The sequence below is a fragment of the Parasteatoda tepidariorum genome, chromosome 10 (assembly GCF_043381705.1).
Source record: "Parasteatoda tepidariorum isolate YZ-2023 chromosome 10, CAS_Ptep_4.0, whole genome shotgun sequence".
Classification (NCBI taxonomy): Eukaryota; Metazoa; Arthropoda; class Arachnida; order Araneae; family Theridiidae; genus Parasteatoda; species Parasteatoda tepidariorum.
The window spans coordinates 50,541,128-50,568,070 of NC_092213.1; the positions used below are offsets into that span (position 1 = coordinate 50,541,128).

The following is a 26,943-nucleotide window of genomic DNA, read 5'->3' on the forward strand; positions in this document are numbered from 1 at the left end:
CAAAAAAGTGTAATAATAAATAATTTTAACAAAACAAAAAATATTAATGATCGACCCGTAAGTTCTCTTAATTAAAATTCCTTGATAGAAAAATATTTTTATCAAAATAAGTACTGTTCAGTTCAGTAATTTTTTAAAAAATTTTTTATACAATACGCATGTAAATACGTATGATAATTTTTCTAGCTGCTAATGTGAAAAGTCGAAAAAAATAAATGTCGACATTCAGCATGATCGTGATTTTGAATGTCGATGTATTGAAAAAATTTATTTTTTAATTAAACATCCTTATCTATCTCTATGCAAGATCGACCTAACGATGTTAATGACCGAATTTCGGATATTCATCAAAACGATTTTGTGAACTATTCACTGGTGAAATATGAACTGAAGAAAAATTACATTAACCGAATTTCGTACAACATTTATTTACCGTACGTGTATTTAATAATGCATGTATTATTAACTACTTGCAGAATTTGGTACCTAGTTCAAAAAAAAAAAAAATTCCATTATATCTAGCTTTATCTAAAATAATATCTAAAAAAATAAGTATAAACTCTTCGAATTCATTATACGTTCTAACCCTTCTCCTACCCTTCATCGACAACCTAAGCTCAAATAAGTTTTTCTTATCTTTAATTTTAACAGTAAAAAAAAAAAAAAATCAAAGAGTTCATAAATGTCAAATATAATAATTACGCATTTCATAAAGTTAAAAATAATAAGATATGCGGGTTATCGAAATAAAATAAGTTCGAATTCATTTTTAAAAAAATGCTAACTTGCAATTTTTCAAGACGTTTTTGAAGATTAATAGGTCTATGATTATATCGTTAAGGTGAATGTAAACTGTATGCTACTCTAGCATTTGCGCGTTTTTCTTTATTAGTGAAATGCTATTTAATCATTTTTTTTCACGCCTTTTACTTTTTTAGACATCGTGTGTGGCCGTCAAATGATTTTTATTCAGTACTTAATCCGGCATAAAATTATTTTAATGACATGTTGGACATTCAAAAGGAAAAGTAGAATGGCTGTCTCGGGATTTTAAATATTGTGATTGGAATGTCGCGTGTGCTTTTCTGTGAGGATCTTTGATTTAGAAGTGACAGATGATGACAGTCAATCGACTCAAATAAATAAAATGAATATAAAAATGGTTGCACGCCATTTTGATTCGAAATTCATTATACGAGGGCAACACTGTGTCTCTGAGAGCATTACGAAAAGAAAAAAAATTTGATCTATTGCTTAGTATTGATATGCTATCATGCGAGCGCTATAACGTTGGAGAAACCATTCATGGCAAACTCTTTTTCCCCGACATAAGTAATTTAAAAGTTAAAATATGGAAAAAGTGGATTCAGGAAAACCTAAAGTAAATCGTGAAGTCTTAAATATTGAATAAATTTTCTCAAAATATCAAAAGGATAACTTCGTAATCCTGTTATACAGTCTGACCTCTACTTAACGAAGTTGCTAAATCCCGATAATAAGTTCATTGTATGGAAAATTCGTTAAACAGAAAATCATCTTTTGAAATACTTAAACAACACAAAACAGGATTAACACGAAAGCTCGTGGGTTCGAACCCCGCCGGCCGAAGACTCCCCGTGTAGTTGGTGACTGATGCACGTTAAAATTCTGTCCTTAGTCGCAAAGTCTTCCATGTTCCCGTAACAAATCAATCCCTCTGGGGGTACTGGATTGGAGATCTATCGTTCTCTGATTCAGATCAAAATTACGATCTGTGGATGAATGAATGGATGTATGAGTGGGCCCGCCTCATAAACAGGTGTGACGTATGATGTGGCAGAAGTCGAATTCTTGGCCATAGATGGCGCCACTGAAAAACAAGAATCGCACACTCTGCCTTAAATTTGCTCGGTTTCACCAAGCAGGCTTGCTCGTGTGGCAAGTGGCATTAGAACCAACCAAGTTTAACACAAAATATTTACTCTATAAATCTTAACCATGAGAGAAATCTGCATGAAAAACAAGAATAGAGCAAAACATTATTCAGTGTTACACTATCTTGCTAGATATATTTTCAACTAAAAAAAGCTAAATTTACGTATAAAATTATAGCTACGTTTATTATAAAAGTAATTTTAAACATACATTAGCACATGAGTTCTTAAGTTTAATTGCTTCTGATAAGATCCGTTAATTTTGTCTGAGTCTTTCGTTGGCAATGCAAACAAAAAGGGAATGGGATGTTACTGCTTTCTCTAAAAGTGGCTTCAAAAATCAATTCGAGGTCGTATCCCCCATTAGATATGTTAACAAGTTTGAAATGGTCTGAAATATTTTGGGAAATAGGAGAAGTAGATCTCAAAGAAAAGTTCGTTAAATGGAAAATTCACTTCGCTATTTGGAAGTTATTTTACGAAGAAATTTCCAAAATGTTCTTGGCTCCTCGAAAAAAATTGCACAATAGAAAAATTCGCAAAATGGAAGTTCATTAAATGGAAGTTCGACTGTAATTTGTTTGCCTCTTGATGTTATGAAGGGAAAAAATATTCAGAATTTACTCTAAGTTACCTAAACTTGCTTATCTCTAAACTTCAAAATACCAATGGAAGAAAAACACGATTCGCTATGAGAAGTGTCTCCCACGGTATAGCGTCCTCTAAAAGGGACAGGGGCCAGCTTAAAATATGCTAATTAAATCGCAGAAGTAAAACCAAAAACGAAATTTCTTGAATTAAAATTCTTTTTTCTTCCGACTGAGTTGAATTCTTGACTTGCTAAAGCGTTAATGGAGCTTGTAGCGTTATTGATTTGCGTTATCGTTAGCGCTTGTAAGAACTCAGTGTTACCTTAGAGATTTTGCAAACATTTTTAAAAACTCTCCAATTTTATTAGCATATTCCCCTGTATTTCTAGAAGCATTTCATTCAGAAAAATATTTTTGCACAAAATATAAAACTCGCTTATGTGAGAATAATTTCAGAAACAAAATAATTTTAATAGTAACGTAATAAATGTAACGAAAAATTCCAAAATCTGAAAAAAAATTGGCTGAATGGTTAATGGGTCATACATTAAATTTTCATTTTTCAAGCTCCATAAAACCAAATCTATTCATTTATAATTACATAGTTTGAAATGATACAGAAATTTGTATCATATTTCTCAGACTGCGGCTATATATTGAAGGTTAAAAATCCAAATCACTCGATAAAGAGGTATGTTTATTCAAAGTTATATATTATGTTCTTTGAGTCTGATTTCGTTAGTTAAAATATCGTCGGGTCTAATTAATTGGCATATTTAAGGTGAGTATTTCAAATCATTAAGATTGAGTCCTCGTACGTAAAAATCCCATGACCAAAAATAATTCTAGATGTTTACATTTTTATTTTGCGCATTATTCATGCAATCAAATTGGAAAACACGAGCAAATAAAATGATAGCCGGGAAAAAACTTCGTGAGAAGATCAAGGCCCACCCTGGGCTGTCGAGCCATTGATGATGATTCATGCAATCATACATTTTTATTGCGCACTATTCATGAGCATTTATGTACGTACATACATAAAACTTATGCATACGTTAACATGCGTGTGTACAGTTTGTAAAAAATGTAAAATAAATGAAGCACCCTGAATAACTTTTGACCTAATGATCGGATTTTCACGAAATAGGACTCAATCTTATGGCTCGAGGGGAGTGACCTCAAATAAGCTTAATAATTAATGCAGACGGTGTTTTAAGTTGAAATATAAGATACAAAAACGCACTTAAAACGCATTAAACATGTATTTTTTTCCGGCGGATTATGATTTCTTATTTCCAAAATATCGGAATAACCACAAACTCGGAAATATGTTCCCGACCCCGATAGTTTGGTTGAAGGCTTCAGACTCTTTAATGCATGTTCCCTGTTTTAAATATTTCTCCATATATCAAGAACTTTTAAAATGAATCGAAAAATTACATAATTCGTTTATCCAATTCCACGCAAGCAATATTTAATAATAATTTATAATTTTTTAAATTTTCAATTATTATAATGGATGAAAACTTTTTGAATTGTAAAGCATACAAATTTTTAAATCATTTCAAATGGCAAAATGCAATATTTGAACAAAATCGGTAGAATAATTCTTGAAAAAACGAATTTTAAATAAACCACTTTTTATTACGAATAAATGGTTTGTTTATTTAATGAAAGTACATTTCAGTGTCTGATTTCGTAACTTAAAATACATTCAGAACTTGTTAATAAGAATAGTATTTCTAACCATTGAGTTCCAATCCTAGTACGTGAAAATCCGATTAGATCAGAAATCAGATTCCTCTCAACGACAAAAGGTTGCTTCAGGATTTTTTTTCTTACTTTTAAAATTAGTTTTTTAATTTTATAAAATTCATTTGCTAATACTATAAAATAATTAAATATTCAAAAATTCTCTTTATTGTACTTGGAAAAAAAAAGAATAGAAAATTTAACATTTAGAAAGCTATTTCGAAGTTACTCCATTTTATTGTTTAAAAATTAGTACACCCAGGGGGGGGGGACTGAGGGTGCTTTAGCCCTTAACATTTTATACAAATGAGGAAATGCAGTGCCTTCTAAGATTATAACTCTTCTGTCATTATTTGCGGAACGTCGATTGTCACTGAGTATACCTTTCTTTTTATGCATAAAAAAATATTCATCACATCTAAACGTTTTTATGTTCAAATTATTCAGGAGTATTAAATTTTAAAAGCTTATTTAAAATTACAAGCTTGAATACAGAAGAAATAGCGCTTATACGCAATAGGGGGGCACAAATTAATGATTAAGCGAGGAAAAAACTAAAACGCTATCGAAATCTAACGAATTACTGCTGAGTGAGGCGAGACTGAAATCCTCTAACATAGCTGGGAGAATGTGTAAGAGGAATTGAAAGAAGATTATTCGAAGCACCTCTGAATATTATGACGATTATTAGAACTCTGAGTTTCGATGTTTCTGATGTTTTCACCCCTCCGTCCTCAGTAGTGATTTGATAGATTTCTATAGTCTTATTACTTTGTTCTCGTTTGAACATCAATGTGTGCCCCTTAAAGTGCGTATTTATTTTACTTCATCTTCATCAAGGACTCGAAAACTATATTTCAAGGCCTATGAGAATGATACTGTCTAAACTGTTAAAACTACTTCCAACTCCCCCTCCCCAATTATTATCTTATTTAAGTGCTTAGAAATGGACATATTTTGGCATATGCAGTAAATTAAGAAAAGTGAATTCGCAAAATTTAAATCATTAGAAAACAAATGAACAAACACAAGATTTTATAAAACAGTCTTTTATTATGCTACAAATATAATTCGGATTGTTTTGATTCCAATGGACAGATCGTAACGTAAAACTCAATCAACAATTGCGCAAAAATGTATTGCAAGAGTTTCAAAATAATAAAATTGTGGTAGCCCAATTGCTTTTATATATCCTAAATGCAACAGCTGAATTTGCAGAAGAAAAAATTCAATAGCTAAGATATTTCAAATTTCCCACGCTGTACCTTAACGACACAAATCAATGACGAATTTATACAAATTCGTCATTGATTATATCTTGGCTCCACTAAGTTACTAAGCCTTAAATTCTAGGAGTCAGAATTGAACGTACAAAAGAGTCAGTGGCGTCATGTGAGTTAAATTTAAATTTATTGATTAAGAAACAACAATATCACTAGACATATAACACTTCTTTAAATCTTAGTATCCATTCTTTTTTTTTATAACCCGTATTTTTTTTAATGGCATGAAGTCCATTCTCACTACTTAGAGGTTTTTTTATTTTTATTTTAGACAGAATTAAAGAAATTAATATCAGTCTCAATAAATTTGAAACATCACAATGCTGTATAAAATATTTGCTGTTTTTTATTAAAAATCTATTTCTTAGAGCCTTGTGCTCTATTCATTCCTAAAAGCTATCATTTTCTAATTTTCACCGAACCTATATCCTTTCATTTTTCAACAGCTATGATTCTTCATTATTGAAAATTGTTGACATCGGATATTAGATCCGGGTACTTATAAGCTCATAATGCAGAATCGTATTACTGAAAAATTATTTAATTAATCAGGATTTAATGTTTAAAACGTGATGTTCTAACAAAAATATTGTCCAGCCACTGATGGAAGATGTCATGATTTGACTTTGAATCTTCTTTTTATCGGTTGACTTGACAGTATATCATATTTAACTTAACATAGTCACGCTGTCGTTGATATTGGTTTATTTCTTAAATTGGAGTTTACAATGAATCAAAATAATTTTCAGCTTGAAGGTTAGGAGCAAGCTTTATGATAAGTTTAATACACGTTTTTAAACACAATTGAAACATACTAATAAAATATATAACATCTTCTCTAAGCTTAAAGTATTTCAACATCTAAATCTCACGCTATAACTGATAGTTCGAACTGAATCCTAATTAAACACATATTTAGTTTTTTTAATCTCGTCTGCGAAATAAAATTTTTCGAGCGCATTATAAATATTAAACATCTATTTAATTTGCTCTAAAGAACGTAAAATAAGTTACAAAATGACTATAAAAAATGTGTATTATATACATTTTTTCATTAGTTTTATGGCACACTGTAAATTAGAAGAAAAAAAAGGAACGGTACAAGTAATATTAAAAATATAATAATTGTCATATTTCGAACTTTACCTAAAAACGTTGTGTATTCTAAATAACTAGAATTCTATACAATGACTAGGTATTGTATAGAATTTCGGCCATTCATACACTGACTTTTTTAGTCAATGTATTGTGGGGATTTCTTTAATTGCTCGGTAAAGTAAGACTTGATTAATAACTTACTAAGCATTCTTTAAAAAGACAGATGAAAAAATTACCGGAAATTTAGAAAAAGTCTAAACAGTCCCTAAAGAAAATTTGTCATTTAATAAAATGTCTAGATATTTTATGTAATGATTAGACAAAGTAATAAACAATTTTTATATTTCATACTTTTCTTTTAAAAATAGGCCGAGCATTCTATACAATTCCTAGGCTTTCTTTATTATGACTAAGCATTCTATGGAATGACTCGGCATTTCATAGAATGACTAGGCATTACATAGACTGACTAGGCTTTCTATAGAATGCCGACAATTCATACAGTGATTTTTTTAATGTAAAAAGTCAAAGAAAAGTATAATGATATGTGAAAAAAATAGGCCATCGTTTAAGAATAGCTTAATGCTACATAACACTTTCATATTAAAAAGAGAAATCAGAAACCGGTTTGTACTGCGGATAAGCAATTTCCAACGTCGAAAAATATAAACACAAGCACTTAATGCTTCTATAAAAATACAATATAAAAAATATAATGTTTTGTGCAATATAAATGTTTCGCAACATTTTACAAGTCACAGTTGCTTCGCAATACAATAAATAACAATAAAAAAGTTTCAAAAAATAAAAAACGGACTTATATATACAACTTAGATAAATATACATATAAATGGCTACCATGGTCTCCAGACTGATTCAGATGCATTTTCCTGATATACATTGGGCATTATGATTGGTCTATTCAATGCATGATCATTATAAACTTGATTATCTACGTTTTTATTTGAGTAGTTAATTTGCAAAGAGTTTCTCACATCGTTTTGCTGTCCACGATCTACATTGCTTTTTGAGTTATGGTAGGACAGATTTAGAGGACCATATCCATGAGATGATTCCTCTCTTTCGCAATTAGACGGCAAGTTGTTGGCACAAATTCTGGATGAATGTGTTCTATTGGCTGAGGTGTCTGGACTGGCGTATATCCACTTAGAGTTTTCATATTGCGAATGGCTCACTGGTGAGTGAGTCCGATTTGTTAAGGCTGTTGAAGAGTCTGGCTGAGTTTCTGGACAAGGACTGCAAGAATGGTAATCCATGGGAGAACAATCATTAAAAGTTGATGATGGTGTTTCACTTCTGCTGTTGCTGGAGCAGGAAGAATCGTCCATTCCTGTTTCGAGATCTGTCATGGAAATATGGTTGGCTCCAGAAAGCAGAATTTTGTTGGCGAAACAATTTAAATAATGGAGAACACGACTTTTGGAATCATCGTCGATGTTGCTTTCTATGAAATGGCGTACTTCCTTCATGCAGTAAGAGAATCCAGCCATATATTTTTCATCGTCTGGCACTACAAGAAGAATAAAGAAATATAATTATGAATACAAACTTCAAAACAAACTTGTATTTAAAGTTTGGAAACAAGTGGTTTCTCTTATGCTTCGTTGCAAATTGTTTCGTAACTTTAAAGTCTCAGAACCAATATTATAAAGAGAACCAACTCTTTTTAAATTAATAATTTTAACGAGACAAAATAAAGTGAATTTTGAAAATCCAGCCTAAAAATTATAGCAACTATCGTTATTTAAAAGCACATTTTCTCATTAATCCAGTCTTAATTAATAGCGTGACAGGAAAAAAATTATGCACAAAGCTGACCGTAACATATTAATCCCAAAGTTTATATAGAAGCATTTTAGCACTTTTATAGAATGCCACTTTGTTTCTTTATTTTTTACGAAGTTGGTTTCTTCGAAGAGAAGACGATAGTTATTTCGCCACTTTGACAAAATGTTCGCTCCAAGGAAAACAAAGAAATTGCAAAGTGCACATTAAAAATGGATGCTCAATATTCACGAAGCTTTCTTCATTTTTTGACGAAACAGTTTCCTAGTATATGCTCCGAGCAAACATTTCATCAAAGTGACGCAATAACAATTGCATCTTCTTCGAGGAAAAGAATTTCGCTAAAATTAATAAAATATTTCATATTTCGTCATTCTAGTTTCGTCAAATTAAGAATTACTTTAGTAGATTTAAGTTGGTGAGAGAGTTTCCGAGTTAAAGAAACGTTTTCGTCACATATTTGAGAGTTCGAGACGCGTTACAAATCACGTGCTTTCGAGACAAAATAATTTTCAAAATTAGCGAAATACAGCTCAAGAATTGCTGAATCTTCAAAAGTGTGATTTTAATTTCTGAGAGTGTGAAAGCATCTTTATTGATTTTCAGTTTCTTAAGCCAGCTTTTATGATGTATAATGAGTTTAAAAGCATAAAAATATAAAATATGAAATGAAAGAGAGTCGTAAAATTGAATTTAATGGCCTTCAATAATTACCTTTCATTAGACCGTGATGGATTTTCTTTAAATGAGTAACAGTCATTTCTAAGATATCAGCTTTTTCCAATTTTGGTGGTTTTCCATTCTGAAAAACGAAATAATAAAAAGTTAATTTTTGTTCAATAATCCTATTCAACATTCCATAGCTTTAAAAATGACGTCGCTTAGAATTTATATCCCAATATTATATTATTAATACTTGATGGTTAAATAACTATCTTATTTCTAAATTGTAAGTTTTTTTGTATAGTTGCCAACATTTTTGATGTTCAGGTAAACTAAAATGTTTACAGTGTAGTCACATTTCTTTCTTCCATAGTTATAGTTTCACTTATTTATTTTGTTCCTTTTTTGTTTAGTTGCTTGCTGACAATACATATGTTCATATCTTTTTCTGTTACATACTCTGTAAAAAAATTTGGCGCTTAGTTGCCATCATTTTTATTGTTAAGGTCAGCTAAATTCTTTACAGTTTATATAGTCCTATTTTTTATTTAATTTTTCACTGTTATATTCTTATTTATTTAATTAATTTTTGTTTAATTGCTCTCTAACAACACATATTTTCATGCGTATTTCCGAGCAAAAACATTTCGTTTAAAAAAACAAGTAAATTTTTAGTAATATATTTGGCCTAATTTTTTCAAGCAACTGTTATTTTCTCAATGTTACGTAATTTTTTGCACGATAACTACATATCTTTACTCAAAAATGTATTTAGTTTACCCAGGGATCTGTTTAGAAGAAATTTGAGTCCGTTAACGGACCCTTTACAAAGTATCTTTTTACGAAAACGGACCCTTCACAAAATAATTTATCTTTTAATCGGACCCTTCACAGATTTGTTTATCTTTTTTATTGTTTTGTTAATCGAATAAACCCTTCCGGGGGGAGGGAAGGAAATACGGTTCGAGACAAACTAAGTTTCCCTAAGTTTAAATTCCAAATGTAGTATTCTGAGAAAATATTTCTACATTTACAAAGATCGCGTTCGCAATCTTATTAATATTACATCATATTTTTTTGTGAATAAATAATTAATCAATTTATATTTTTTCAAAAAAATTTAATTAATAGAATATTATGTAAATAAAAATTAATTTCTGGTAATTTCTTAAATAAAATATTATAAATTTAAGAATTGTTCAAGTTTACTTAATGCGCAACACATTAAAAGTGATACATTACTAAGTTATGTTACCCAAAATATGTCAATTAAAATTAATTAAAATGTGAGTGATTTTGTTTCCATTATTCGTCCGAAATGAATATTCAGTGTTGAGCAGTATAGGCTAAATACCAAATATTTGTATGTTGCATCTCTAATTTAGCAGCAGCAATTGTTGAACAGAATCTTGTATTTATTTACAATTTAAAAACTTGAAAAGATTTTTAGCAATTTTTGCAATAACAGGACCCTATTTGCACAAATTCACAAAAGCAGTACAATGGTTGAAGGAATGTGATTTAACGCTTATTTTATATTCACAAATTACTAATAGTTCTTTCCCAATTTTACAAAAACAAGACCTTTCACAAAATGTCTAGACAGACCCCTGGTTTACCTCAACATCAAAAATTGCAGCAACTATACACCAAAACGTTTTACAGTGTACAAAATAAATCACAATAATTAAACACATATGCAACTACTTTTTGCTCCTATAAGTAAACGCTAGGAGCTTCAAAAATATGAAAAAGAATGTCTCCATCCTAATTGGATGAACAAAGTTCAACAAATAAAAAACTAGGCTTAATCCGTTTCAATAAAGGAAAAGCTTAGATGAATTAAACTTTAAATATACGTGAGAACAAGCTTTGTAAAGTAACCGCGAAGATCTACAAAGAAAGGCCGACATACTTTATTACATTTGCATTTAGAGATCGACAAAGGCTTTGCTGTTCTTAGAAATTTTTCCGTGCGGTTCAAATGCTTTTACGGCTAAATATATTTGACATTCCTCCAATTCTTCAAGCTTTATGGTCATTAATGCAAAGCTTAAACCTAACAGTGTTATAATTTAAGCAGAAACGTAACTTGTTCTAGCTTATAGTCATCCCAAAACGGTGGTTTCGAATATATTGCGTCCTACGTAGCAATCTTCAAACAATTTTGACTTACATCTGACACTTTGAACGGTGAATCGCACTGTTCTATATACTACTCCATATTAAATGTCATCAAGTTTTCACGAAATGAATGGAGGTTGCTTTTTTTTCGACTTTTGCTTTACCTGGAGTGATTTGGTGCTTCCCGTTTTTCATCGCGATGTTTTCACCCATATGTCAATTAGAAATTGTGGGAGCGTGTTCCTCTTCACTATATAGTTTGTCTGTAGAAAAAACTCCCCACGCCACAAAGAATGAGATCACTTTCTGCAACGGAAACCAGAAATAGTGCATTTCAAAGAGGAGAACTTCTATATTTCTTCATTACCTTGCTCTCGTCGACCAGAGCCCAAACCTGTCTAAAATATTGACCATAACTGATGTAGTTAAACCTCGTAATCATAGTCACCATCACTATATACCTTTTTTTACTCCGATTAATCGAATGTTTATTTATATTTGTTTGGCTTTTTCCTAAGAACTTTACCCGACAATCCAGTAAGGCGTAATTTATGGCTGTCACAGGAGAGTTTTTTTTTGGGGGGGGGAGGAGTAATTTATGAACGCTACAATAGTAAGTAGGTAAGCTCATTTCTTTTTCTGGCAACTCCTCAACGTATATGAAAACTTTTTAATCATACAATATTTGATAATATTAAATTTCATGTTTTAATCAACTGATTACTAAATTTAAAAGTCCAAGATGTAAATCTGTATTACTTTTGTATTACTGAGGTATGACTTTTGTATTACTGTATTACTTTTTTACGTTTTGAAAACAAATTACTTATTTTGTGTTACCACAAAATTTAAAGGAAAAGAATTTAAAGGAAAACGTATTTTTTATTTATAAATGCTTTTCATTGAAAGTTTTCAGGACTAGGTATCATTTCTGAATTTATATTTAAGCTCCCCAAACATATAAGGCTTTCAAATATGTGCAAAACTTTATATTATATTTCCTTTTAAAGTTAGTTATCTTTTGCTATAATCTACAAAAGCAGTTATTAAGATATTTTCTTTAATAAAATCAAATAATTCTTAGAAGAAGACTTTAGCGAAACAAAATGTTTGTTAATAGAACAATTTAACTCTAAAAAAAAAAACGTAACTTACCGGTGGTTGGTTATTTGTCGCAGATTCCACAACCATTGATTTCAGTTGAGCCAAGCTATTGTTGATTCTTGCTCTTCGTCTTTTCTCAATCAAAGGCTTGGAGGCCTACACAAAGTAAAAAGAAAAATAAGTCGATATCTAAGACGAATAAAATAAATATAGAAACTTTTATATTAAACAGAAAAGTTACCATTTTACTAGTAGTGCAATTTTATTTGCTACTATAACTTATTTTAAACCACTATGTTTAAGCTACTATTAGTTTTAATTACCGGTAGAAAATAGCAAAAAATTACAATAAAATGGAATAAAAACAAGAATCATCATAACCTTTATATAAATCTTAAGCCGCGATTGCTCAGGGGATAGAGCATTCGCATTCCAATGAGGCGAACCGGGTTCGAATCTCTACCCCATCCGGCTTGCACCGACCACAATGCTAACGTGAAATATCCTCTGTGGTAGACGGATCATGGGTTAGAGTCCCTTCACCGACAGGCTAACCGTAGGAGGTCCTCGTGGTCTTCCTCTCCATGTAACGCAAATGTGGGTTAGCTCCATCAAAAAGTCCTCCACGAAGGCACATTTCTCCCAATACTTGATCCAGGAGTTCCCTCGTCTTCTGGATTGGGTTCAAAATTACAAGGCTTCGGAATTGAACATTAGTAGTCGTAAACCCATAAAATTGGGTCGGCTGTTCACCGACGGTTGTAAAATTATAAAATAAAATCTTAACTTTGACAGATAAGGATGAGTTTTTCTATTCCTTTCAAGGGTAACCATGAAGGTTTTTCCATTTTCCTCTTTTCTTGTACAGCAGATACACACACCTACGGTACTAATACTTTTCTCAAAAGTTGCCTAATTTTCTAAGGTTTACTCTAAATTTAGATAATTGAAGCAGGAGTTATATGAATTGACAGTTCGTCACCGGTAAAACTATCATCGTTTTAAAACTTTTTTAGCTGCGTATAATTTTAAAAGGATTTTATTAATATTAGAAAACAAAGCAAATAGAAGCATGCAATAGAATATCATTCTGAAGCTATAAAATACTAAGCATAAGTAATTCGTTTAGCATAAAAAAAAAAAAAAAATTACAACGCACTTTTTCTATTCATTTTGAAATTTTTAGTTTAGCTCAAATGAAGTGATTGAAATTATAACATTAAAGGTTTAATTGGAATTTATTTTCGACCGTTTACTAAATTTATAAGAACAATTTAACTTGATATAATGTATTCTCTCTATAATATTATGTTATGTATTCATGTATTCGATTTTTTTTTTCTCTGGGCTGCATACCACTAAGATGAATATCCTATAGTAGTAAATTTCCAAAATACTATACCTTGAAATCTTAAAAGTTCATAAAGTAAATAAGTTCATAAAGTAATTGAAAAATAAGTTTCAGTTAATAAAAGATGCAGAACCTATTAAACTTAGACCACTTACTAAAATTACATAATTTTTTTTTTCTTTTAATTAAACACGTTAACTGTTCTTTAACATACGCTTTCTTATGCAAATTGTCTTTTTTATGTGCGACGCATCCAATTTTTAAAATAATTTATAAAATAAAAATTTTATAGAAACTAGGTTTAAATCTTTAGCGTATAAATTTTTTAAAAATAATATTGAACTCACAAATTTAAAGCAGCTTTAAGTTCTTTAAATGCCTAATTTAGCTTAATGCTTAAAAAATCATTTAAATAGCAGAACTCGAAAAATATTTAATCAATGGTGAGGTATGGTGTGACTAGATCTGCCATGACATAGAAATATGATGGAAAAAAGAAAAGTGAGAGACGACCTCAAATTGACATAATGACAAATGTATATGAATGGAAGAAATTTTTCATTGTGATTTTTTTTTACGAGAGAAGAGCATGAACTAGCTTAGGAATAATTTTATATTTCTTTGTATTGTTTAAATTACAACCCACAAACTTTGTTTAGCTGGGTTGGAAATATAAATAAATAGGTGAGCAAATTTATATCATATATTTGTAACAGTTTCTTACACAAAGAAAAAAAATTCTCTTAAAATTTCCATTACTCTATGTTAATGACATTTCTGTTAAAAAAATAAATAAGTCTGGTAATAAAAACCATAATACTCGGAATATAAATCAGTCATTTGGCACTTTTTCCTCTTAAATGGTAACGGTTTACCGGAAATTCTGGTTTTCAAAAATATATTTCTTATTACCACACATTTAGTAAAAAATACAAAGTTGAAAAGTAAATTTAACCTAGTAAATGGGGTTTGTGCCATGCTCTCAAACAAATATTAGGGTAAAATTAACAAATTTTACCAAATTAAAAAAGCTTTATCACAAATCATAAAACCATATTTTATAGTTAATTTCACCAAAATCATTACCAAACGTTTTAGAAAAAATTACCAAGTTTTTGGTGTTCCCATAGATGCAAAAACACAGTAAATTTTTCAATATTCATAGTAGCTTTGACCAAAAGTCTGATGTCGAATACTTCAAGTGCCTACTGCAGAGCTCTGGTCGCAGTGCAGCTCAGACTCTTTAATAGTTAAAAAGATGCCATAAAAATCACTTTTAATTTAATTACGTTCTTTCAATAACTTTTTTTTAAAATTTGAAGTAAAAACAAGTTCGAAATTTTTAAAAAAATAGGTCATAAATAAAAACACTTTTATAAATACAAAATAAAATTTTCGATATGAAAAACAACAAATAGGAGTAAAATTTAACACTAAACAGCAGGTCGATTTTATTTAAATGCAACTTCATTTAAGGAAAATCGACTTCTACCTAACACATGTAAAATAGCCAGTTTTAAGGATACTTTTAAGAAAAACTAAAGGATTCATTTTCAAACCTTTTCTTTGAGTCAACCCTATAACCTCATAAGAGAAAGACTTTTTAAAATTTGGAAATTTTTTAATTTCAGAATTAAAATTTGTAATTTAAAACCCTTTATATCCTAAATCCCCCCTTTTTTTTAAAATAACGTGAATAACTTTAAACGTGAATAAAAAAATTATTTATTGAAAATTAATGAATAAATAAATGAGTTAGTAAAATAAAGCGAGGGGAAAAACGTGTTAAAACATGTACAGTAACACAAAAAAATAAGTGCATTTTGGTAAATCAACGCAGCAGAGAAAAAAATGATCCTTTGAATTGCAAAATGCATAGGAATATTTTTCTTTTCATTTGCAAGATAGTAAAATAAAGATAGCTGATAGTTGAAAGATAGTCTACCTAGAAGGATAGTCACGTGATTGAACCTCAAATCATTTTGCGAATGAATCACAAGTAGGAATTAAATAAATATGGTTTGACAGTTAAGACTTGTAAATTAAAAGAAAAGAAAAAACGAAAATTTAAAATTTTGACACAAATGAAGGGCTAAATTCTATTAAGAATAAAATTTTATAAGTAAGCGAATCATTAGGTCTACACAAATAGCCTTCTGTTAGCATTTCAAAAGTGTTTTTAGGTACAAATAAAGTGATTTCTAAGCATTACAATCTAAACAATTAAATTTAATTTCGAAAACTGAATTTAATGCTAAGACCACATAAAAATATAACTATATTATATAAAAAATTGAGCAACGTTTGAAAATACACAAGTAATTTAATAAATGCACAACAATTGAAACAAAATAGATAAATTATGTACTTCAATTAAACATAGTTTCTGATTATCTTTCAAAAATGCGAAACAACGTCAGAATTAATACACTCCTAATAACTAACTGCTGTATCCAAATATTGAAAACTGGCTAACTCTTGCACTCATGTGTTTTGAAAAAATATGTTTAGTGAACATTCAAACGTTGCCAATTTACAATCTATTTGTCCGAATATTGTCCTACTATGCCACTATCCCTTACTTCAAAAGTTTAAATTTAAAAATTATTCTAAAAAACCCATTTATAATCTGTTTTCCAAAACATGTACTTCAACTTCACTGTGTACTTGAATTTTTTGAACAGCGTTTAGAAACTCTTTGCAGAATAAATTGTTAAAGCAAGATTTAAGGCATTTCAAAATTCGGCAGTAGAATTTAATGTATTTCATAAAAATGATATAAAAAGTTTTTATTGTCTTAGACAACTTAAACGTAAAAGCAATAAAAAATATAATGAAACTGCTAAATCCATCTGCGAAAGAACTTGGCTACTGAAATTAATACCGTAATAACAATTCAATTCTCAGACGAAATAAAGATTAAATAATAGTAACTGAATTCTAAAATTAAATTTATTTTTAAAAATTGTAATCAGCATTCCATTATTATTTATAAAAAACATCATATAATACTTATATAAACAAAAAGTTGATATTAAATTGCAAAATTTTTCTAGTAATCTTTTAGTGGGTTTTTTCTTAACTATACAGACCCGATTAGCAGAAAATGGCTTAGAAGTTTATCATAGTTTTGCCTAATTCAAAACATAATTAAAATTAATGTTAAATATGTTTAACCAGAAATATAAAATTTTTTAATAGGTTTATTTATTAGAAATAGTTGGAACAAAGTAGGCTCTCGAGTGGAGGTTTTTAACCAAATAAATTCAACCGTGCAAAACCAAACATTACTATTTTTTAAAGTGAAACGCTTTCCTTACATTCAAGATATAATTTTAAATTTTTTATTCTATGTATTATGGACTTTTCAATAAATTTTCACTAATAAACGCATTCACCAATCTAATTTGATTTGAAACAAAAATAATTAATTAATCAGAAATAATTACTTAACTAACTACCAATTAATGTTAAACATACCTTTCTATTTTCATTTAATCCCATAGGTGTCGGTTTAGCCGACGGCATGGTCATAATTTCAATTCTACTCCAAAAAAAAGAGTTCAACAAAATGTTCTTTATTCTAAACAACCAATTTGAATCACCCGCTTCTGCTATTCAGAATGATGGGGAGTAGTGCTGAAAAGACTATTCACAGCAACGAATAAAAACATTCGAAAAGGAGAAAGCAACAGGTAGTGAGGAAGGACGACTGGGAAAAAAAGACAACTTCCCACCAAAGCAGAACGGAATGAAATGAAAACGGTAGCTCCGTGGTAAAAGGCCCAATGGACTGGCAGCACGTGATACAGGTTGTTCGCGTGTATTGGTTCCTGTTCTTCAGCACGTGCCGTGGGGGATGAGAAAGGGGGAAGTTTTTTAAAACCACGCCCTCTAAGCGTTAAACTGAAAGGGTAGTTTCATAAAAAGAATTTAAAATGAAATGATATTCTGTTTTTGTTGCCTTTGATCTACAACCTTTTGGTTTGAAAATAAGTGTTAACTGACTTCTGTTTTGTGGTTAGCCTGGCACAATTTTTTTGAACGCGATATTTTTTTATTAATTTTACTGACATGTTTTGAAAAATAAATAAATATTTTTCTTTTAAAAAATGACAAGAATTTTTTTTTTTTTCGATTTATAGTGAAAAGAATATTAGGTTGTTTTTCTGTTTTTGTTGATTTTGACCTGCGACATGCCGATTTAAGGAAAAAAAAAACATGTTAGTTGACTTCGGTTTTATGATCAGTCTGATTTATAACATAATTTTTGTTGTAGTGTGAGAATTTTCTATTCACACTATAAAATGAAATTATTTTGTACTAATATTATTAAAAAAGAGTAATAACATTGGTACAAAATATTAGTAGTTTTTTCACACTGACAAAAACATGAAAGAAATTTTCTGTTTCATTCATAGTGAAAAGAATTTTAGGTTGTTAATCCGTTTTTATTGATTTTGACCTGTGACCTGTTGATTTAAAAAAAAAAAAAAAAAAAAAAAAAAAAATGCTAGTTAAGTTCTGTACTATGATAATTACATAAATTTTGATTCATTACATAATCTTTGCTGTAGTTTTAAAATTTTTGAGTACATGATGAAATAAAATTATTTTGTATTTAAGAAAAGTAAACTGCTTTTTTCACTCTGATAAAAGCATAAAAGAAATTTTTGATTCATTATTAAAAGAATATTAGGTTGGATAATGTTCACTTTTCGTTGATTTTGACCTTCTTTTGTTGATTTGCTTTAAAAAATGTTTACTCACATCTGTCTTGACCGAAGATGCATATTTTAATTAAGTAGAGCAATAAAACTAGTTTGTTTTTTTATCACTCATAGAAAATTTACTTCACTCGATTAAATTTTCTAATATATTTTAAAGAAAATAACTTTTTTTACTACGTTAAACTACACTAAAAAAATTTTTATACTTGAAGGGTTAAGTCACTTATTATTCTGGAATCTCCTAATTTTTCATTTCTTCTCACATTTCGCATTTCTTAATTATTCAAGAATTTATTCTTAGTGAAATACGCAACAATTTTATTTTATATTTTATAACCTAGTTGAACACAATCCGGCACAATTTTGGATTTTTGTCTACCAATGTTCAACTTCGTAGCCTTGTAATTTTGAACACAATCCAGAAAACAAGTATGAGAAGAAAATTTGCCTTCGTGGAAGACTTTTTGAATGGAACTAACCCACATTTGCGTTACATGGCGAGGAAAACCACTGAAACCTCCCATGGTTAGCCTGACGGAAAGGGAATTCTAACTCATGATCCGTCTACCACTGAGGATATTTCACGTCAGCACTGCGGTCGGTGTGATCCGGTTGCGAAACCGGATTATCCGGAATTATCGGAAACCGGATTATCCGGAAGTCGATAACCGGAGTTCGGTTATCGACTGGCCATCGCTGGGATTCAAACCCGAGTCATCTGATTAGGAGGCGAGTGCTGTGTCCCCTGAGCCACCACAGCTCTAGGCGCCAAAATTACAGTCAGTATGATGTTTCTGCGTATTTATCTGTTATCCAGTTAAAATTCCTAAAGCTTGTAAAATATTAACCCCTTCTTTCTCGCTCCCGTGAAAATGACGGGGTGAGATTTCGCCCGCTATTTCTCGCTCCCGTGATATTGACGGGCTGGAATGTTCAGTACTAACGCGCCAATAAGAATAAAACTAATTCATTTCATTTGCCCGGAGAACATTTTATTTCTCATTTTACACACCCGCTGGCAGTACCAGGATATTTTTAAGGTAATAGTAGATAGTTAGTTTATTTTAAACTGGTTGCAGCACTGATCAAATACGTAATACAAATACAAAAGCCAAAAAAATAGGCACTTTTATGACCGTTTTCTTGAAAATTAACCGATCGAGGGGTTAAAGAACTATAGAGCACCGATGCATTTAAATGGAACAATATATTTCTTTTATTATTAATAAAAACTTTTTTAGAAAATTAATTTTAGTATAATATAATATTAATTAAAATATTTTAATATTAGTTAAATATTTTAATATTAATTTTTAAAAAAATTTTTAAAATGCAGAAAACAGCGCAGTAATAAATTAAAAAATAGCTTTTTTATACCTGAAGATTTTGCTGTAGTATAATGATACCTTACATTTTCGAATTGTTAATAATTTTTTTTTTTTTTTTAAGAATTGTGTAGTTAATGAGAAATTTATGTGTATTGTGGTGTTATCAAGTAAAAATTCGAAAGGTTTGGGAAGGCATCGGAAAAAATGCTAAGAAACAGTTGATAAGATGTGAAAATGTCATCATTTTATTTTATTTTATTTTATTTGCTCTTATCACTTATTATCAGTTATTTGAAATGATAACAGTCCCAGATGGCTTATCTGATTTTAAATGCCTTCCATTTTCACATTACCTCTCTCTTTAATTTATCGTTGCCAATGTTATGTATATGTACATTTTGATTACTACTAATGTCATCAACTTTTCCAATTTTGTGTAAATTTTTCATACATTTTAAGTATTAAATATTATATGTCAATTGTGTCAGTTATTTAAAATAAAAAATCGTTTCTAAGCAGTTGAATGCGCACAATTGGCTAAACGGTTCCCAGTAGAACACAGAAGTCAAGCACCACCGGCTATAATCAGCGTGCAGGTGGGTGATCACTTTGATTATGCCTGCAAAGAGACCGAGAGTGTGCTGTATCGTTTCTTGCTAAACTGTACTGTCGTAAAGTGCTCGACTTCGTGCGCAGGTAGCCGGGCTATTGAAGCAAGGGAGCCATCTCCTCTGCAGAGGATCGAAATTGTGATGTCACATCTTCCAATTATCTTTAGGGATGTTTCCCAGACCGTCGCTAATAGCCCATTGTGCAAATCTAGGGTGACGTAAACCGATAACAACAACAACAAATTGATGAAAGTTTAAAGAGTAAATGCTCGTGCTTGCATGCGTTACCTTCAAATTATGTAATACTAATTTTCTATGGAATACCTAGTCATTGTATAGAAAACCTGGTGCCCGTTGAGCAAAGTATTAAATATGAGAATTATTACATATTTCGCTACCACTTGAAAGCTTTTAGTTTTAAATTATTCATTCAGGGATACCTAGGTAATTAAGTTTTTTCATATTTTGTCATTAGTTATTCTGTAGAATATTTGAGCCTTGTATGGAATGTTTAATCATTTCAAACTGAACTAATCGATTTTAGGCATTCTATACAATGATTAGGCATAGAATTCTGAATTTCATAACTTTGATTTGAACATATAGATACATTTTTTAGACAATCAGTATAAGAACTTATTAAATAAATAATCCCAAGAAACTGAAGTGATAAAAGATTACTTTGTTCTTCATTCGATCTATTATTTAAATAATATCTTACAACCACTCCATAGCAGACGAAAATGCATTTAGCCTAGATTTGCTCCTCTCGGCTACTGTAATTTTTCTTATTCTGCATTTTTTTTTAATGGTTTTTTCTCTCTTTGCTACTGTGGTTTTTTTTTTTAGTTTTGTTTCTCATATTTATATTTTCCATTTTTCGTTGGCAACTTTACGTTTTATATTTCAAATCACTCTTGTTTCTTCTCATTCACGCCTGGCAAGTCTTGAAAACCAGCGCCTATTTTTGAGCGATTGAAACATATCGACTATTATTTCCAATTTGCATATTTTGGAGCCGAATGAAGTTTTTTTTTTTTTTTCATTAAGTAATCTAGCACCTTATTAACCATAGTCATTACATTTTTCCCTCCTTCAAAAATCAACATGAAATAAAATTTGTTAAAAAATCATTTGATTCTATTGCTCAAATTATTAACAATAATTTTAACAACGCTAACAGCATATTTTTCAAATTATTATACAATAATCCTGAATAAATAACAATAATTAAAATAAACATATTAAAAGAAATAGGAAGGCATGCAAGGTCGCGTGTAATGTTAACTTCAACAATAGTAACAGGTACAATAAACTGAATGTTTTGCTACAGGTTCATAAAACTCAATATAAACAACAGAGCCTTAAACGCCTGAAGCAGGTGAAATAAAAATCGATAATCGTATACAAATGAAATCAATCTAACGGCCATCAACTACTCTACAAAAAAACACTAAAAATAACATTATTCCTAGCAATCCAATTTTATGTACCCACCTTACTTTCAGCCCTCCCCCCAACATAAAAAAAAGAACCGGTGTTCTCTTTCTTCGACCTTGAAGCTAAAGAATCAGCTCGAATCGCAAGAAAAAAAGCTCCAGCTTGTGGTAATTATTGAAGTTAATGAAGCGCCTGCAAAGAAAGGAGCTTTCTTTAGAGGGGTCTTCCCCCTCTTAGGAAACGGGGGATAAACTTTCTCGGCAGGTGTAAAAGAAGAAAACTTTCTTATAGGAAAATGTGTTAATTATGTTTATCGAGTTTTTATAGAAGTAATAGACGATGCTAAAAGATCACATGATAAAGAACTCTGCTTAGACATTTACTTTTAGCAAAACAAAATCGACAGAATTAGTAAATAAGAACTTATATAACTAGCAGGCGTTGTCGTGTTTTTTTTTTTTTGCGTTAATGGCTTTCATTTTAATCGATTTGAAACTTCGACGACTGATGCCAAAATCAAAATTTTTACAAGAAATATGTCAATTATGTTAAGTGATTTTTTATGAGTGTAAACTTGGTTATTGCTGATTTCTAATTACGATAAAAATAACAGGTGCAGAAGACGAAAATCTTCTGATAGGAAAATGTGTTAATCATGTTTATCTAGTATTTATAAAATTATTGGGCATTGCTTAAAGATCAGCTGATAAAGAACGCAACTTAGCCATTAACTTTACAACAACGCAAAATGAAATTTAAAGGAAACAAATTTAAAAGCGATTTGATATAACTAGCATGCTTTTTATTACGCAAGTATTTTTATATTAATGTCTAATGTAAATCGAATTTAAACTTTTATTGCAGATTCCAAGAAAAGTAATAAAATAAAATAAAGATAGAGGTGGTGTGTTAATTATGTTTAGCAATTTTTGACAGGGGAGCGGGGCGTAAAATTAGTTTTTATGATATAGTAGTTATGATTTTAAAAAAGAGTTGGTATTGAAGAAAAAATATCTGACAAAAAAATTTGTTAACTATGCACATCGGGTTTTCAAATAAGTAAAAAGGCATGCTAAAATATCACAAAATTAAGAACCCGATTCGAACATGTACTTTAACTAAGCAAATCAAGATCAACAAAATTAGTAAATACTAATTTTCTATAACTACCAGGTTTATTATTATTTTCATTTAAATCTTATCAACAATTTCAATCGAATTGCAAAATTAATCAATTCTTAATTTGTTCTTTATTCTAAAAGCTGCATCTGGGGTAAGATTATTGAATATTACAATCACTTCTCGGTAAATTTTTATGGATAACTTCAAGCATACAGACCTAGCTAGGAGGATTGAGGACAAAGATTTTCAGAGGACAAGCAAATCTCTAGACCTAAATCCAATTGAACATAACTTTGATGATCTGGGCAGAACAATTGTATTTCACCACCATTTTCTAGCAGCCTTTCAAAGCTAAGAATTGCTTCAGTGCAGAAGTAGAATTTACTTTTCCAAGATCATAGACATGCCACACACTGAGGAAGCAATTAAGAAGCAATGGGAGGCGAACTACCATAATAAAGTATTTTCACTGCATGCGATCCATGCAGTGAGTTCAAAGTTTTCATTAGTATGTATTGAAATGGCTTGAACATACTTACATGCAAACGAATGGGAGTTCTCTTAGTTCTCGTTCGCTCCTCCAATGTGTTACCAAAATTCGCGAGTAATTTAAACATTTGTCGACATTGTAGACAGCGTGAGAATTTGCTTGAAGATAGCGATACATGAGATAGATAGCAAGTAATGCATTACCGTTACAGAGGGTCATATCCCATTTATAAACTTTCCAGAAACACAAGTGTCATTTCGTTACATCGTATTTTGGTTTATCTCTTTTTCACTGGTATGACAGCCCCAGGTGGGCCCTGACTTTCTTCAAAATCCCATTCTGTTGTCTCCTGTTCTTGGTTAAGGTTTTCCATCTTGTTATTTTATTTTATATTTCATAACCGTCGTTGAACAGCCGACCCAATTTTTGGGTGTACGACTACTAATGGTCAACTCCGTAGCCTTGTAATTTTGAACCCAATCCAGAAGACGAGGGAACTCCTGGATCGAGTGCTGGAAGAAATTTCCTTTCGTGGAGGACTTTTTCATGGAACTAACCTGCATTTGCGTTACATGGAGAGGAAGAGCACGAAAACCTCCCACGGTTAGCTTGAGTTCAAAGGGACTCTAACTCATGATCCGTTTACCACTAACGATAGTTCACGTCAGCACTGTGGTCGATGCATGCGGATTCGTATCGATCAGCCATCGCTTGGATTCGAACCTGGTTCACCTCATTGGAAAGCGAATGCTCTATCCCCTGAGCCTAGGATTATCTTGCTATGGTGGAAATTAATTCCTACATAACTCTTTTTGATCTTCTTCACAGGCACGACAGTCCCGGTTGGCCTTGGCCTTCTTCAGAATTCCATTCAATGACATATTGTGATGTATTTTCATACAAAATTTCACACGATTTGGTTCGCGATTTCTTGAGTTCTGTGCGAAAATATGTTTATTTCTAAATTTTTAGACATGAGTGTCTAGACAAGACTCATAGTAGACCCGGTTTATATCATAAAAATTGCAAAAGAGAAAAATATATAAATTTTTACAATATTTAATGAAAAGAAATCTGCTTTGTTTGACTTTAATTGACAATAGCACCCATATTTATTTCTAGAAAAATTACTCCCACGTAGAGCAATTTTCATTAGACCGAATCCTTGTAAAGGGACTCTTGCGCCGTTCCTTAACCAACCTGCGGAACGCATGCATATTCAATTTTCCGAAAAAGTCGACTTCAGTTTCTGGGTCACCGCTTTTCTTTGCACACACAAAAAAAGCTCAGAATAAAATAAAATATTCCAAAACTGACCTAAGCCCCAAACTTCCCTTTTCTTCGGGGAAAGTGGATCCCCCTATATCTTCCTTTTACTTTTCGGCCTTTCTTTAGAGGCGGGACGTCGGCATTTTTCGCCTCCCGGAAGTCCAAGAGGGGCTCTTCGGTCCTCCTCCCCCTAAGATGGACAAATGTGTCCTTGGTGTATTCTAAGCAGACCAAAAACCGCCGTCTTTGAACCGTAAAGTTTGCACAACTAAAGGTAGTATGCTTTCAATGCAAACAAATCTCCTTGCTTTGAGTAGAGAGTTATTGAAGATTTACAACAGAAGCTCAACACCTTTTCACCTAGCAATCTTTTTTTCTATTTTGAGGAAAGATAATCTCTTTGGAAATATTCTAAAAGAAAAGCGTGCAAACTAATGCAAACTACACGAAATCCTGTTATAAACAAGAATTTGTTGCATTTTGTGGAAATTGTACAATACATTCATGTAAATGAGGTGTTTCTCCATTCCCCCTTTATGGTACAAAAAATAAATAATGTATTTTTTTTTTATCTTGCATGGTCTGAAGATATGGTAGCTTTAAAATGCTTCACCCAATTTTAAAATGCAAATGCGTATTGGTCTTTAAAAAATTTATCGCCTCTTCTGGAAAAGCAGTGAATATTTTCAAACAAGACAATTTAAAAAAATGATGTTGCGTTAACCGAAAATTTGCTACTCTGAGAAAAAGTATGACTAAAGCTACCGGATTATGGTAAAATTTGCCGTGTTTCTGGTTTCATGGAAACATCAGAAAGCTCGGTAATTCTTACGGAAGATCTTCGGTAATGATCTTGGTAAAATTAACAATAATGTATGGTTTTAGCATACGTGTTAAAAACGAATGAATGTGGCAACATTTGTTAATTCAATCATGATACCTTCAAGAATGTCATAAATGCTATTTATTCGGTTAAATTTACTTTTCAGTTTTGTATTTTGTTACTAAATGTGAGAATAATAAGAACTATAATTTTGAAAACCAGAATTTCCAGTAAACCGTTACCATATGAACGATATTAAATACCGTATATTTAAGTTTTATAAACCAGAATTATGTTTGTTTGTTTTTTACCACAAGTATTATAATACAATATGGTAATTTTATTATGGTAATATGGTAATTTTACAATACAATATGGTAATGAGGGAGAAAGAGAATTTGCTACGAAAATTTTCTTCGGTGTATATGGCGTCCTTTTAAGATGACAGGGCAAAACTAAGCTCGAATTTAAAGTAATTGAAATTCGAAAGCAATGGCACACAGTGAAAACACCCCTGCAAGGTGAGCACCTGTCTAAGTTGATCTTAATGATTATGTACCAAACTGGACAAAATAATTAAATTAAATTACCCCTTTATAACTTGATCATTTGTCGAAGTGGACAGTCATTTAGTTGCCCTTCAAGTGGTAAACTTACGCAGGTATTATTTTAAATTTCAATAAACAATCTACGTTTAGTTTAAAATTTGCTGCAAGAACTTTTATTGCACCATAATTTTTTTTAAATTAAGTGCTTAGAACTCGGATTAAGCTATAGAAATTTTAATTCTAAATATTACATTCTAAATATTGCAATAAAAAGATAATATATATAAAAAAAACTTCTTTAACTAGGTTTTTTTTTTTTTAAAAATACAATATATAAGGATAATACTATCAGAGATATGCACTAGGAAAAAAAATTATGATGAAAAAAAAAACTTAAATTATTAAAATTTTTATTTAAAACATTCCATTTTATTTTAAAAAATAATCAATTCGCAACGATTATAAGAAGTTTACGGAAAAAACTTTTCACTCTTCGTGATTTTTAACGTTATGATTAGAACTGTAAAGAAGTTTTATAAAAATTTTAAATTCCGATAATTACTTTTATCTTATTAGGATTTAATTATTGAATTTAAAAATAAAAACAAATATTCAATTAGTTTTTTTTAATGTATTAAAATTAAACAATTTATATATTTCATTTCCAACTTATTACAAAATTTACCCCTTGAGAGACACTTGATACGTTGCTTGTGATAAGGCTGCTATAGAAGATACGCAATTGAAAAAAAAAAAAAATCTATTTATAAAATGTTAAAAGTTCCTTTCTGAAAACTTAATTTTTGAAACTTTTTATTGTAAAAATTATTCAAATCACAATGATAATTGGAAGTTTACTGAAAGAACTTTTCAATGCATAAATCTTGACTCAATG

At 30.5% G+C, this 26,943-nt stretch overlaps 1 protein-coding gene across 2 annotated transcripts; it reads right to left on the reverse strand.

Annotated features, from left to right (window-relative positions):
• Window positions 1-5,291: 5,291 nt before the first annotated feature.
• LOC107449847 (transcription factor HES-7.1) lies at window positions 5,292-17,512 on the reverse strand. Of its 2 annotated transcripts, none has more exons than XM_016065508.3 (4): window positions 17,168-17,512; window positions 12,388-12,492; window positions 9,160-9,247; window positions 5,292-8,170 (listed from the first exon to the last, which is right to left on the reverse strand). In XM_016065508.3, exons 1-4 carry the CDS (start codon window positions 17,219-17,221, stop codon window positions 7,494-7,496), a joined length of 924 nt encoding a protein of 307 aa, XP_015920994.1. In that variant the 5' UTR covers window positions 17,222-17,512; the 3' UTR covers window positions 5,292-7,493. The 2 variants fall into 2 exon arrangements, with proteins under 2 accessions (XP_015920994.1, XP_015920995.1); XM_016065509.3 differs by lacking the exon at window positions 17,168-17,512 and adding an exon at window positions 16,056-16,175.
• Window positions 17,513-26,943: the final 9,431 nt, after the last annotated feature.